The 15666-nt window shown below is 34.1% G+C and overlaps 2 protein-coding genes across 10 annotated transcripts; both read right to left on the reverse strand.

Moving 5' to 3' along the window:
• Positions 1-6458: 6458 nt before the first annotated feature.
• LOC132053060 (histone H1-like) lies at positions 6459-7871 on the reverse strand. Of its 2 annotated transcripts, XM_059444875.1 has the most exons (3): positions 7581-7871; positions 6849-7253; positions 6459-6815 (listed from the first exon to the last, which is right to left on the reverse strand). In XM_059444875.1, exons 1-3 carry the CDS (start codon positions 7764-7766, stop codon positions 6624-6626), a joined length of 783 nt encoding a protein of 260 aa, XP_059300858.1. In that variant the 5' UTR covers positions 7767-7871; the 3' UTR covers positions 6459-6623. The 2 variants fall into 2 exon arrangements, with proteins under 2 accessions (XP_059300858.1, XP_059300856.1); XM_059444873.1 differs by having other exon boundaries at positions 6459-7253; positions 7581-7870.
• A 1606-nt stretch (positions 7872-9477) lies between these two features.
• LOC132053061 (uncharacterized) lies at positions 9478-14824 on the reverse strand. Of its 8 annotated transcripts, none has more exons than XM_059444882.1 (6): positions 14420-14824; positions 13053-13148; positions 12743-12964; positions 11359-11455; positions 10138-10193; positions 9478-10034 (listed from the first exon to the last, which is right to left on the reverse strand). In XM_059444882.1, the coding sequence occupies exons 1-6, from the start codon at positions 14717-14719 to the stop codon at positions 9921-9923; spliced, it is 885 nt and encodes a 294-aa protein (XP_059300865.1). In that variant the 5' UTR covers positions 14720-14824; the 3' UTR covers positions 9478-9920. The 8 variants fall into 8 exon arrangements, with proteins under 8 accessions (XP_059300865.1, XP_059300862.1, XP_059300863.1 ...); XM_059444879.1 differs by having other exon boundaries at positions 10126-10193; XM_059444880.1 differs by having other exon boundaries at positions 9478-10043; positions 14420-14823.
• Between the last annotated feature and the right edge of the window lie 842 nt (positions 14825-15666).

The raw sequence follows: 15666 nt of genomic DNA on the forward strand, positions 1-15666 counted from the left end.
AAATGCGTGATAGGGGACTGATCGCTGCAGTGGCTGCCTAAGCCCTCCAGGGCAAAAATATGGCAACGACATGGCGGCTCGGCCGACTCCATGACAACCCCCTCGCAACACTGACACGGAGGGCCAAGTGGTGGAAGGCAAGGCGCGGATCTCTCTAGCCCAATCCGAAGGGGACACCGACTCTAAGCCTGCAGTGGTATATAAGCATCTCTTCTTTTTTTGATCTCTTTTGGGGCTTTAGCAATAGCCTTACCTTTTTATCGCCCCGCCATTTACAAAATAAATATAAGTAAGTATTGCAATTAAATTATGAAACAAAGATTAAATGTTAATGTAAATACTTACGCACAAAACACAAAACATACGTAAAGATTAGATTGAACTACATCAAGTTAGTAAATACGCAAAATATGCTAGTATTATTAAGTACTTACCAACTTAAAAATCTCACCAGGATAGCTAGATCGAAACAAACATAAAATACCAACCAAATACCCAAACAATATGAGACACTTATAAATCTTACATTCAATTAAGATTCGGATACTTATAAGTCTTACAATCAATTAAGTAAAACTACGGAGCATTAAATAGTTCTAAAATGAAATACAAGCTAATTTTCATCATTTTCTTCCTCGTCTGACCATTCTTTCTCATCGCTTGTTTCAATTTCATCATTTTCTTTGACTTCATGAGTAACTTTTGCTACATCGACTTCTTCTAATATTCGTTCTGGATGCTCCAGTTCAGTTTCTAATTCTGAGTCGACTACTTGGTTAACATGTGATATGTCGTCGGTCTCGAAAGAAGCGAGGTGCAAATCATCATCAACTTTCACACGACCAACCGGCTTGGTTTAATAACCACCCACTAATCGACTTATCCGTCTCAATAGATAAGGGACATAGTACACCCGTTTCCAACATTGCGTGCAATGACGAAAGGATCATAACTTTGCGTACCTCCGCTTGTGCTTTCTTCAAATGATATTGCGCTCCTTCCGCCACTCGTACCTTCTTTTGGAGGTTGGATCAAACTAGTTGCATAGGAAAAGAACAATCTTTTTTAAGAGGCCAACAAACTTAATAATCTAACCCGAGATCTCTCGATTACACCAAAATAATCAACACCATGTTTAAAGACTCTTTAACTACTTTTGTTATTAGTTTTCATATGGTTAGCACATTCTCGGGTATTAAATTTGAAACCATTAACCACATATTTGTCCATACAATGGATACTAGTGGGTCCCCAAGATAAATCCCTCAAAAATTGTTCATGTAAACCACATGGATTATTGTAAACCTATTAAAAGTTAAGCATTAGAAAGTTAGAAATATTAGAATTAAAAACTTAGTAATGTTGCTAGCATTGGTTAGAAAATTATATATAAAACTTACGTATTTGTTAAACCAAGGTACAAATTGGTGGATACATGGATTTCTTGGCCATGTATCTCCACAAAGAGATCGTTTAACAAAATGGAATTTATGTTAGCCCCTATTCTCAATTTAAATGATGAATTTTCGCAATTTTTGGTAAACTTACTCATAATAAGGTTGAACTTCTCGGGAAATTTAACAAGATATGTGTCGGCAATGATTTATACTCCATTTGATTCAATGGTCTCTCACGTTCTTTGACCCATCACTGGTCGATCAAGATCGATATCGGCTTTCAACAAAGAGTTATTCACACCTCCATCGAGTGTCGATTAGGCTTTGTTCTCAAACAAGGCACATCGTTCCAAAAGTAGTAAGAACAGAAATGAGATGTTTCCTTGGCAAGATAAACTTTGGGCATTGAGCCTTCCACTTTAGATTTTTGCTTGATAGCCCTTTTTAACTTACCAATAGACCTGCATTTATATCATGGTCTATTTTTAATTTTTTTTAAAATAGATTAGATAGGAACAAATAAAATAAAAATTGACTCATTACCTCTCAAAGGGATACATGCACCTATATTGAACTGGGCCTCTGAGCCGAGCTTCGTATGCAAAGTGAATTGGAAGATATTCCATCACACCAAAGAACCCCGGTGGAAGAATCTTCTCCAACTTGTTTGTGATAACAGGAATATTCTGATGCATCCGACAAAGGTTTTCCTCCCTCAATGTACTGGAACACAAGTCTTTGAAGAACAAGCTAATTTCTGACATAGGTTTCCAGATTCGTTCAGGTAAGCCACTAAATGCAATAGGGAGTAAAGTTTCCATGAAAACGTGACAGTCGTGACTTTTCATCCCATGTATCCCGCCTTGCTCCATATTAACACGTGATCCAAAATTTTATGTACGGCCGTGAGGCATCTTCTGTTACGAAGCCACTCCAAATCTTTCGCTTCTCTCCATCATGGAAAGAATAATAGCCTTAGGCTAGGAGAACCTGTTCTATTCCGGTTCTTGAACCATAACTCTTTTCGTCCACAATACTCAATCAAGTCTATTCTAGCCTTAACATTATCTTTCATCTTGTCCTTTGTTACACCCCGTACTTTCGGAAAGGCACTTGTTAAATTTGAACGTAAGTATGTCAAGCTATGGCTAGGTAAAACAATTTTGGATTGTGAGGAATGAAGCATTATTAAGTATATTGTTAAGTAAGGGATGAATTATGATCTTGTAAGTCGTAACCGGGAAGGAGATGTTACACCTCGCGTTTTGGACGTTGAGTTCCGTAGGTGTTAACTGCTTAATTATGAACACTGGAGTGATATAGATATGCGCCTATCTTATAGTTATAAGGGTTTAAGTTCATATAGTAAGCTATGGAAGGATTTAAGGGCAAGTGAATTAAGGAAATTAAATTTGTTGGAACTTGGAAGAAAATATGAGGGGCAATTTTGGCCGAGCTTGGAGAAAGAATATCTTTTAGTAGATGAGGAGTTTTGAAGCAAAGTAAAAGCCTAAAATCAAATTCGTCGTGTTTAGTTTCCAGCGCAATAAACCACTCGTCGATACAGCATCGAAGTGGAGAATTATGGAGGTTACAAGTTAAGTGTGCCGACAGAGAAACGCTGCTACGATCGGATCAAGTATGCTGTCACGGTCTTGCTACGATCGACTTGCTACGATGCTTCTTCTGATCCCAACCCGAATTTGACCCACTATTTAAGGATCAAATCTGATCCTAAACCTCATTTTTCAGCCAAGAAATACGCCAAATATTTTCTAAATCTTCTAGAAAATTCTCCCAACTTCCGTCCACTAGATTTTAACGCAAATTAAGTGAAATTCCCGAATTTAAGTTCGGACAACACATAGCTGCGATTATAATATCGAATTGCGGTGAAACTTAGCTTGGATTCAAGGTAGTAATCGACAATATTGCAATTCTAGCGGGTGAAAGGTATGAATCTTTCCGTATTAGAATTGATTTAAAGCACAAATTGCCGGTGTAGGAGATATAGAAAATTTGGTATCATCTCTTCCTCGTTCTCCTCTCTGTATTTTCCTAATCCTTCCTTTCTCTTCTCTTCTAGATCTTATTTCTATCAAATCCCTTATACATTCTCATGGATTCCTTATCTAATTATTGTCGAGCATCTATGGTGGCACATTATCATTGATTCACATTTCATGTATGACGTTGGGAGTTAGTTGATTACTATAATTGGAGTTGCTGATTAGTATCCTATTTAGTATTCTTTCATTTTTGTAACTAGTGAACCTTGTATATCGTATTCCCTTTTGCATACATTACCATTGATTCACATTTCGGGTATGACGTTGGGAGCTGGTTGATTACTATAATTGGAGCTGCTGATTAGTTTTCTATTTCGTATTATTTCATTTTTGTAACTAATGAACTCAGTAGATCGTATTTCTATTTGCATACATTGCTATTTATTTGCATTTAAGGTATGACTTTGGGAGCTGATTGATTACTATAATTGGAGCTACTGATTAGTTTTCTATTTCGTATTATTTCATTTCTGTAACTAATGAACTCAGTAGATCGTATTCCCTTTTGCATACATTACTATTTATTTGCATTTCAGGTATGATGTTCGGAGCTGGTTGATTACTATAATTGGAGCTACCGATTAATTTCCTATTTCGTATTCTGTAACTAGAGAACTTAATATATCGTATTCCCTTTTGCATGTTGCTGAATTCAATTATGAATTGCCAGTGTTGGGGTATTTGTTGAGCTGTTGGATTGATTTCGGTTAATAGAATTGTTCAAATTGTGTTCTTAAATTGTGAGAACATTACATAATTTCAGCCTCTATGATTATTGTGTTTTGTATGCGTTAAAAATCTTGATGAAAATCATGAGCTGTGAATTCAGATGTTTAGTACTCCGTAATTCCGTATAAAGTAAAATTAAGATTGGCTTGTATTTTTCCCAATTGAAAATCTTGGGTTTGGATTCCCTCTATTAATATTTGCTCCACTTTTGTTCATTAGGGCGTTAGATGTAAGACACGTGTCTATTAACAATGAAAAGACAAGATTTTGTTTGACTGAAAAGGAATTTTAACTATGATTTCGTCGTTTTAATACACATCTTCTAATGTTGCATTTTAGTATTTAGTCAGCTGATAAAGTTTATTATAAATAAAACTAAAATCAATCATCAATATATATAATAAAGCTAGGCATAGATAAGGTGATGTGACACCTCTCTACGACTTCCATTGGCATTTATCTTTTTTCTCAAATTTTTACTTTCTCCTCTTCATTTTTCAAATTTACTAAATAAAATATAATATTAAAGGTTTCATCCCTCCACCCATAATAAAGACTCACTCACGATTTAATAGCATTATATTTGCCTTCACTTTCCCAATAATTATTGTGATTACTTTGTATTAAATTTATTAAATAAAGACAATGAATCTTCCCTCATTGTACTCATTCAATTCAATTAAACACAATTTTAAAGATGCAAAAATCACACAAAACAAACAATAGTTCCTTTTAGTAGCAACATGCAAAAGCTTCTTCACATTTTACGTTATACTAGAAAGTCCAAAAGTCTAAATTAATTTGAAAAACCATAGGTCACTATAAAGAAACGTTCCTTCGTAATAATATTAGTAATTAACAATTAACGATAAAAGCAATAAAAACTTCACTTCACAACAACATAATGCAAATATCTATATAATGGATCTTGGATATTTGTGTTTTGGGTATTCATGCATAATGTTTGGTGCATCGTTATTCCTCTGTCTGTGTGTATATATTATTAGGAAAAGGTTGAGCAGCCGGGAAAGAATTAAAAGACAATTTGAGCAAAATAGTGAGGATTCCAACGACTCTATTTCTTTACATTTCTATTTTTTTCATTTTAGTTTTTCGATTGTTTGAGTGTAGTTTCTTTATCGAATATGTTAACGCTTAAATTAGTAGTAATTTATTGTTTCTAATCTAAAATGATTGGACAACATAATTATTGAACGATTTTATGCATTTTGCAGTTGAAAAGAGTGATTCAACTTTTTTTTTCCTGAGGATAAACAATACGCAAGATCATTTTTATATTTTTTTTGGAAAAATTATCCGAAGATAATTTTATGCTTTGTAAAAAAAAAAAATTGAATCTTTTATATGTAAGTAAAAAATTATTTGAATCAAATATAACTCAAATGCAACTATAGATCTTCAACTTATATATATTCAATGTTGATCTTAATTGGAACTGATTTTAGAATGACAAAATGTATGTTGTATATGAAGTTGAAGTCTTTATGCTTTTCTGAACATATTAAAATAGAGAAGATAAAATTAATCGAGAAATAATACTTCTCTAATAATTCAATATTATTAGAGTTTTCAATTGAGATACATGTGACAACATTAAATCTTTTATCAAGAGCTATAAGTTTCACTTTTAGATGGAATTATTGTTATCTTATCACAATTTTACGTGGTGTTACGATCCTATTGTTTATTTTACATTGAAATAGTCTTAATATCTATATTTATATATCTACATTTTTGTTATTTTGATGATTGAGGAATAATTGGGAACAGACGTATGCTGCACTCAGACGCCAAGAAGAATTTGGCCAGCTACAACAGTAACCAAAATTTAACATAAACAGAGGATAATAATAGGGCATTAATTCAACTAAAAAGGATTATTATAAAAGCGAAATCAGGAAAGAAAATCACAACTGGAAGTCAAAAAACTTTAAACACTATTCTCTATGCTAGTAATCTAGTATTAACACCCACGCAATAAAAATAAATAATATTAAAAAAAATTATAATCTGGTTTGTTTGACATACTAAATTGCTATTATTAGTATAAAGTTTCCTTTGTTCTTAAGATTAACATTATTTCTATTAATCTTAGATGACCTAAATATTAGTTTTATGAAAGAATTCTATCTCATTATTACCTAGGTAAAACTTTATTTGTGATTAATAAAATTGTTATAAATTAAAACAGGCACATGTAAAGATGCAGAAAAAATTAACATGAATAGAAGATAATAGGGTATTAATTCAAGGAAAAAGATTATTATAAAATTCTGAAAAGAAAATTACAGCTGGAAATTAAAAAACTTAAAACACTATTCTTCTTCTTCTCTATATTTGGGCGCAATTACATAACCACCCTCAAAGCTCCACTAATTTACAACCACTACCCTCCTAAGAAACACTTTCACTTCCTAGCCTTTCTGGCAGCTGCCTTCTTAGCTGGCGACTTCACCGTCTTAGCTTTTACACTCTTCACCGGCGCAGCCTTCTTAACTGGAGCCGCTTTCTTCGCAGCTGGCTTAGCCTTTGCTGCAACTTTCCTTGACGGAGTCGATCTTGTAGCTGTTTTAGCTACCTTAGCTGGCTTTGCAACTGCCTTAGTTTTCACAGCCTTTGGCTTTGCAACAACAGCCTTAGTTTTCACAGCGGCTTTAGCTTTCGGCTTTGATGCAACAGCCTTAGGTTTTGCAGCAGGTTTAGCTTTGGCAGCAGGCTTGGACTTAGGTTTGGTAACAGTTTTAGCCTTAGCAGCAGGTTTTGGCTTCGGCTTAGCCTTTGTAGCCTTCTTTGCCGGCTTGGCTGCCGGTTTCTTCTTTGGAGCAACGGCTTTTGGAGCTGCAGATTTTGAAGGAAGTTTGTAGGAGCTCTTAACCTTGACGAGTTTACCAGAAGCAACAAGTTTCTTCAATTGACCAAGCAACAGTTTCCTGAAATTTGAAGGAAGATTCTTCTGTTTGTCCTCAATGAACTTTGTGATCGCGTACTGACTCGATCCAGTTTTATCCTTCAATGTTACAATCGCTTCCTGAATCATCTGCATCATTCAACACAAAATCAAACTAATCAGCAATCTAAACAACAACAACAACAACTAATCAGCATTCTAAACAACATAACAACTAATCAGCAATAAATCTAAACAATTTATGTGGCATTTTCGGTTTTCAATAGTCAAATTGAAACTAAAATGGATTAGATTAACTGAATAATTTAAGATCATAATTTATATATTTGATCACATATCAATTCAATAAAAAATTGATCAAAATTCATGTCGTTTGAATATCAGAAAGCGAAAAATACCACATGAACTGAAAACAAAGGGAGTAAAAAATTTGCAAGCATTGAAATTAAATTATACCTCAAAGTAAGAAGGATGAGTTGGAGGATTTCTCTTCTTAGGAGCAGCTGATTTTTTCGCCTTAGTAACCTTCTCTTTCTTTGGTTCATCAGATTGAACCGTTGGGTTTTCTTCCTTAGCCGTTTCAGTTTCCATCACCGGTTCAGCAACAGTCTCAATCGCCACAATTGGTTCTTCAGTAGCCATAAGAGAGATCTAGGGTTAGGGTTTGAGAATTGGGGGAAAAAAAGAGAACAGATATGTGTGTGTAGAATCTACTGAGATTTCTATTTTTTGCAGGTATGAATTACATAAGAAAATGAGAAGACCATATATAGTAGGATGAAAGAGTTTGTATCTAGAATTCTGAAATCTGATTGGTTGATAGCCTTTTGACGCGGATTGATATTTTAAGAGAATTTTAAATATCAGCCGTTGGATTTAACTTCATCAACGGGCTGTAACGGTAGGTGACTAAGACAGGGATTGGGATTGTTAAAAGAATGCTTGTTTGGGCTGCTTTAGTTGTGTTTTTGTACTCAATTGATCTAGGTATAATATGAGCTATACTTGATGGATTTGAACCAAATTTTTTTTGTTTGACAGAGAATTTCGTAAGCTTTGTGATGAGTATTTTTTGGGATTTTTTGGATGGGTAATATGGGAGGTTTTTAATTTTGAACAGGAAAAGGTCAAATCAATGAGTTTCTTGGAGTCTTTTGTAGTTTTGGTTAATTTTACCTCAATGCTTTGGGTAAAAAAGTGGTTTTTTCTTCTGATAAGATAGTGGACTAAATAAGGAGTCTGTTAAATCAAGAATCATAAAAATCAGATCAGATTTGGTCATGGAACTATTGGTTTAAAAGTCATTGAAGTTGAACACATACATGCACAAACTATTTGTAATTCTTGTAGTATAAGCAAATGTACATTGTATTTTTCTTAATAAATTGCATTTACGTCTAGTAATTTTTTTAACAAATCATACTTACACTCTTGACGATTGAATTGTTACTCGTTTCTTCAAAGTTACAACATAAAAATTATTATATCATTATCGTACGTAATACGCGTTTAAGTGAATATTGTCATATGTTCATTTGCTACAAGTTTCATACTCGACTGTTGTCTCATGTTTTTAACTTTGGTTTAATGTGTTATGATATTAGATACTTGAATGTTGTTGTTTAACATTGAATCATGTTAACATAAAGCAACATGTTTCATTTTTCACCTGCTGCATTTTCCTTCTTGTTTATATGCCTCTTTTTAAACTAATAGTGGTGCATTTATCATCTAGGTTGATTTGTTGTGCCAACTAACAATCTAATGCTTCTGTTAATTAGAGGCACCACTTACATTTAACCTAGACTTAAGCTAGAGCTCACAAAGACTTACATTTACAACATAATCACTATTCTTAAACAAAAGTAATTAACATTTGGTGTGCTTAGTGACAACTAGCTCAGGGTACCAATAATAGCATATTTACTTAATCATTCTTCATATAACATATTATGATCTAGGATTTTTTCATCATACGTTTGGTCGAAAACTAACATATTATAATGGACAAATGAGAGACGGGTAAGAATTTGTTCTACAACTCAGAAGAACAAGGTTCAATTATGTTCAGGTTTCAACTTGGTGCTATTGGATATGGCAATTATACGAAACTAACTTCCCTGGGTATAATTTTGTGTACTGATTGTCCTATGTCTAGTGAATTTAGCATCAATAGCTTGTTTTAGATAATTCCACATTCTAGATTATTGATGCTGGATCAAAAGTCAAAAAGTAAACAGTCAAAATGTTAAAACATTCATGTAATAAGCTGGTACCTCTCAATTTACTCAAACTTGAAAAACATATCAAGAAAGCCTTATATAAACGTTTTCTGATATGCAAAAACACATAGTAGTTATGATACAACATCCGTTGCTCAATCAACTGTGCGTTACAAAGTTGATGTTTTCACTTAAGACACTATCAAACTAGTACAGATAACCCGATATCAAGAACAAGGTTGATCTCTTTGATGGAAAAATACAATAACTACTACACCTCAATCCCTAACTAGTTGGCTATATGAATCTTCACTGATCATGTCACTATATTTAAACTCATCTGTTTGCTTGTAAACGGTGATCCATAATTCTACAATAGCTGTTGCTCCCTTGCTGTTCCGGGGTAATATATTATGAGGTTGAAATATGCCTGGGAGAAGCTTCAACATCATGAGCAAAAGATTTAAAAGACACCATTGTAACACTTGGTGACTGGGATATGTTTAGTTGCGAGCCATGCCAATGATATGAGGATTTATCAGTGAGGCAGATGATAATACAACTTGATGACTCTCTACATCTGAGAAACCGGCTTCAGTGATACTCTTTCCTGTTTTCCTGGTAAGATGACAACCATCTGCGAGCGTTTGCTGCAATGGATCAAGCAGTCCCTGAACAAATCTGAGAACTGTCCCATCTATCATAGTGCATCCGGAAAACAGAAACTTTTTACTTGATGCAGATAACACAACATGGAGAGATAGAGACAGCGTAGAGACCATTATCTTTACCTGTTGCAGCCACATGTTCAACAAAGAGGTAAACGCCACCAGGCTTGAGCACCCTTCTGACCTCTTAAGTAAAAATGATAAAACATTATATCAGGACCTCGTTCCTTTCTATCTTTTTACTAAAGAAGCGAAAGTAAATATAGAAGTCTAAAAGGAAAGAGTATTCCGACAACAAAAATGAAATACCAACATATATCAGCATCCTGGCTAAGAGTCTCAGTTTTTTTTTTTTTAAGAAAACGATGTGATAACCATACCATTTTGGATTAACAGCTAGGCTGCTTTAGGAACCAATGCAGATAATTATCAAAGAGAAGGTTGAGGCTCTATAGACTAACATGGTTAGAATTATTTCTTCGACCTTTGACAGTACAAGAAATATTTTGCATCTACCAGAATAATCAGACTGACAATTTCAGAAGTTTTAGGGTCACTGTGAGTTTAGATGAGCGAGAAATTTCAGTAGAAAAGTAGATATATAAGCTGCAGCATAAACAGAAATGGGGCATGATTCTCCTTCATCTTCTTTGTGCATTTTCAGGGTTAACATTTTAAGATAATTAAGGTCATTGAAGTCCTATGCCGAAACCACTTTTGCTCTCTAAACAGCAACAACAACAACAACATACCCAGTTGGATCCCACAACGTGAGGTCTGGGGAGGGTAAAGTGTACGCAGACCTTACCCCCACCTTGGAAGGTAGGAGGCTGATTCCGAACTTGCTCTCTAAACAGCAAAAAAATAAATGTTCAAAAAGAGTGCATTCTACAACAAAATGAGCAAGTGTAATAAATAGCTGAACAAAATGAGCCTGTTTTGCTCATCTATTTATAGTGGAAAACTCAAACATGTATAAGTACATCAAACTTCATCAGATAAGGATATCATCGAGAATAAGAATATTGTAGATATACAAGAGATAAGTAAATGGCGAAACCACTTTTGCTCTCCAAACAGCAAAAAAGTAAATGAGAGCGTTCCGTTTATCTATTTATAGTGGAAACTCAACATGTGACAAGTACGTCAACTTCATCAGAAAAGGCTATCACCTAGAATAAGATTATAGCTATATATGAGACAAGTACAAGATAATACATGAGATAAATATGAGTCCAAATAGAAAGGCTTGATGGTTATACAATGTATGATACTAATGGCAATAAAAGTAGTCTATGAATTGAAATGGAACATTAAAGCAAAAACCGAAAAGAGATTACATACCTTGCAGTGTCAGATTAACATCTGCGACAGAACATAACACAAGGGTGCCAATGATAGCATCAACTGAAGCATCACGTAATGGCAACGACTCAGAAACCTGCATGAAATCATCAACATCAACTTTAAAAATTCCAATCACTCCCTCCATTCACTTTTACTTGTCCACTATACTAAAAATAAATTTTCACTTTTACTTGTCCAACTTCGCATATCTAGAGAAAACTAACTTTTTTTCCTGTTTTACCCTTAACATTAACTACTCATTTCCGTTTCCCAAGTCCTTTGAAATTATACACTAATTAATATAGGTATTATGATAAAACATGCACTTCATTTATTATTTCATCCACTTCATTTATTATTTCATCCATTTTGGACAAGTAATAGTGAACGGAGTACGTATTAGATATCTCTCCTGTTAATATAATGTACGTCACTGTACCAGCTAAAGAAAAAACAACAATCACAGTTTGAGGTATTTGAATTACATATATCAGCCTAAAATATACAATGAAAAGCCCTGATAAGAAGTGTAAGCAAAGCAATAAAAAGAGGAGAGAAGAATGACTAAAGTGAAATACACGAAGAAAAGTCTGGTCTCAAACAAAATATAAGAACGCGTAAAAAGGAGTGTAGAACAAGGTGACCCTGAAGAAAAAACAAAAGGGAAGGATATATCGCATGACAAAAAGTCATAAGAGGGGAAAAAGGGAAGAATTAAGGGAGGCTACTTAAATTTTATTATATCCATAACCGAAAAGGAAAAGAAAAAAGCAATGCCTAAAAGATACAAAAAAAAAAAAAAAAAAAAAAGGAACGGTCACAAACGACATAGTTCAATTACCATATACTAGTTTCATGCTGAGCTGTGATGTAAAAGCATTAAGCTGATCATTGAACTAGCAAAAACACATCATACAGAAAGCCATAAAAAGAAATGTCTTATCCTATAAGGTCTTTTATGTGTACAAGTTAACGTGTAGCCGATAAAACCATGTAGCTTAACAATAAAGCAATTCTGTTATAACTTTGCAGTGCATTCTAATGCTACTCCCTCCAGTTCAAAATAATTGAGGCTTTAGCCTCTAAAAGTTGGTCCAAAATAATTGATGTTTCACAAAACCAGGACGGTATTTAATTCTTTTTTTTTTTTTTTTCAAACTTGCCCTTGACACATTCTAATCACCATGATAATGTCAACCTAAAAAGAAAAGAAAATCATAATTGAGGATATTTTAGTGAAAACTCCTCTTAATTTTTGGAGTAAGTGAATTCCTTAATTCATGTACGCAAGCCTAAAACATCAATTGTTTTGGAGTGGAGGGAGTATATAACTTAAATACCATGAAGCTATTGACTCATTGAGTCTGTTAAAAGTACATACTGCATGCAGGAATTTGAAATTCGCAGGTGGAAGGCCTGCGGCGACTGCTGCTGCTTGTGCATATTTCTCCATCTTCCTGTTTGGATCAACGCCATAAACGGAAGTGCCCGCCTTACTGGCATAATACTTCAAATTTGGACCTGTCCCAATGCCAATTTCGAGGATTTGTTTCGCTTGATCACCTCTCAGATTAGCAAAAAGCTCTGACTTGTAACCTTCAATCTTACAGAAAAAGGGTATAAGTTCAGAAAATCTTATTTACTAATTCAAAATAATCTCTGCAGCTCTCAAGTGGACAATATGAGCTAACCTCTGCTTCGTAAGATTTCATACTTGTGTTCATGGCTGTTGCATATAACTCCTCGTACCAATCTGGCCTAGGAGGATGCAACCTATCCAACATTGCCTACATGTAAGATCAGTGATTGATAAAGTCACTCCAACATTTATTGAATTGCGATTGAGCAAATACAATATTAACAAATCTAGATCACTTCTTACTTAAACAGTTCCCATAACTCTTTGGAAACAGCAGCCTAAATTACTAAATTGGAACTTCGAATTATACTTAGTCATAATAGAAGATTGTCAACCGATAACTTGGATTCGTACTTAAATCGTGCTTCTTCCATATAGACGGTTTGCCAGACTGTTAAAAAATTTCCGTAATGATTACTTCCGGAAACTTTACTAAATAACTAGCAAAGACTTTTTGTTCTCAAATCTTCATAACTTTAAAAGCTAGCCAGAATCCAACACTTTCAACTTAAATGACCAAATTCTGCAAACTGTCTGTTTACATGTGTGGAAAATTACCAATTTTATATCAGACAAGTCAATCAATCAAGTTCGTCTCAGTTCCAAACTAGTTTGGGTAGGCTATCATCATAGTTATAATATTTTTATGTTGACAGTCAACATACCAATTTTACGTTCTTATGAAAAATCACTCCCTCTCCCTCAGTTCCATTTTATATAACAATTCTTTCCTTTTTAGTCAGTTCCAACAAAAAATTACACCTTTCTAAATTTGAAACCTCTTTAACTTTAACCTTACCGTTTTACCAATATTGACATACTTTTATAGTCATGTAACTGTAGTTTCCATGTTTAAGCCAAGAAAAATATTTCTTTCTTGTAAGAAATGGCTAGTTCAAGAGGGGATGATTACCCAAGTCAATATAAGGAAACCACCTTTGCAAAGTCTTAGATTTCTATTACTTGTTCCTTTCACTTCGGTTATCTTTTTATCTTGCTGATGCTTGTGCTTGTTGTTACTGCTTCTTTTTTAACCTTCCCTTGAGCCGAGGGTCTTCAGAAACAACGTCCCTACCTTCACAAGTAGGGGTAGGTCTGCGTACACTCTACCCTCCCCAGACTCCACTTGTGGGACTACACTGGTTATGTTGTTATTGTAATACAAGGAAACAACCAGCCCATTCCCAGTGGGACCCTACCCTACTCTAACACCCCGCATGCCTGCCAACAGGAACGTGGACAATATAACATGGGGCCCAAACAGGAACTGGATTGCCCAAGTACATATAAGTTGACCATAGTACATTCCCCAATGGGACTCTAATCCATTCTCACATTTCTTAAACTCCGTGCCTAGTCAATCATGATATATAATGGTACTGTACTAAAAGAGTAAAAGTGAAGCATTATATACTTTACCATGGGATCAGTAGGTGATGAATCATGAGAAGCATGTGAGGGATGAATGGGCAATAGAGCAGCTGTTCCTACTGCTGCCATAAAGTCTCTTCTACTGCAGCAAAAGCAAAATTTGTTACTACAGCTCAAAGGGTCTTTTACCTTTTTCTTCAATTGGTTCAATTCATTTTGAGTTTGAGAATGAAAAGGGACATCTTTTAAGGTTGTGCTTTCAGAAACAGATGATTTTATTGCTTTTAGTTTCTGGGTATTGTGAATCTTGGGATACAAAGACGTGGAAAAGGTTGTATGGATCAACATATTCTTTGAATTCCAATAATTTTGGGCTATGGGTTTTGTATCAGTTTGGTTAAAATAGACTGGAAGTGCCAGCAGTATTCACTAGTAGGGAGATAAGAAATGTACATACTGCTACTTCTTTTCTTGCTTTATTTTCTTTTTTTGGTTTCTAAAAGATGTCACACTGGAGCGTGACTTATTCAGACTTGTGTGGAATATCTGATTTTGGGTTAAACTGCTCATAGGCTAAGCCGAAATTTAAATTTTATGATTTCTAAATTTTAGAATAGCAACAAATTCTAAGTTTAATTTTTTACATATTTAGTAAAATATTGAATTCAACCGAACTCAAGACGTCGGCTTCTACCCGAAAACTCTCCATATTGAAGAGAATTCCATTTTAGTGTTTGAACCCAAAACTTGATTAATGATGATGGATAGTATCCCACCATTTTTGCATCACTTTGCCATGGGACCATTTTGTTTTCTTATAAGAGAAAATAATCTTACTACGATAATCTATTTGACTTTAAACGTAACACCCTGTATAGACACCATTTGATTTCTGACATAGAGCTCATTATAGAAGTTATACATGCATTACTGAACAAGAATATATGAACATTTTATGTGGAACAAAGGAAATAGAATACATGGGGTAACAATATCTAACAATACTTTTAAATGGATAACATCTAATTATTAAAATATGACTTTGTTTTAGTAAATAATATAGTAGCAATAATTTTTAAATGTATTTAACGTAAAAAAATCAAATATTAAAACCTATACGATTATACTACTAAATCAGGAAAATTAGAATTAACTTTGGTATCCCACTCGCACCATAACAATTCCTACATTCTTGTTTATTGCACAGATAACAAGTACTATTATTGCATAACAATTCATATGTTTTAATTTCTATATAACTAACACATAAACCAAACAAGCTTAAGGTTCTACTT

Source organism: Lycium ferocissimum, chromosome 4 (assembly GCF_029784015.1).
Source record: "Lycium ferocissimum isolate CSIRO_LF1 chromosome 4, AGI_CSIRO_Lferr_CH_V1, whole genome shotgun sequence".
Classification (NCBI taxonomy): Eukaryota; Viridiplantae; Streptophyta; class Magnoliopsida; order Solanales; family Solanaceae; genus Lycium; species Lycium ferocissimum.

Excerpts from the sequence above, each read along its gene's own strand:
- LOC132053060 (XM_059444873.1), bottom strand. The coding sequence starts at position 7,766 with ATGGCTACTGAAGAACCAATTGTGGCGATTGAGACTGTTGCTGAACCG. Across the intron at positions 7,254-7,580 it reads CTCATCCTTCTTACTTTGAG|ATGATTCAGGAAGCGATTGT; the intron begins GTATAATTTAAT and ends TGAATGATGCAG.
- LOC132053061 (XM_059444876.1), bottom strand. The coding sequence starts at position 14,719 with ATGTTGATCCATACAACCTTTTCCACGTCTTTGTATCCCAAGATTCAC. Across the intron at positions 13,149-14,419 it reads CATCACCTACTGATCCCATG|GCAATGTTGGATAGGTTGCA; the intron begins GTAAAGTATATA and ends TCTTACATGTAG. Across the intron at positions 10,035-10,125 it reads TGCAACAGGTAAAGATAATG|TTCTCAGATTTGTTCAGGGA; the intron begins GTCTCTACGCTG and ends TAGATGGGACAG.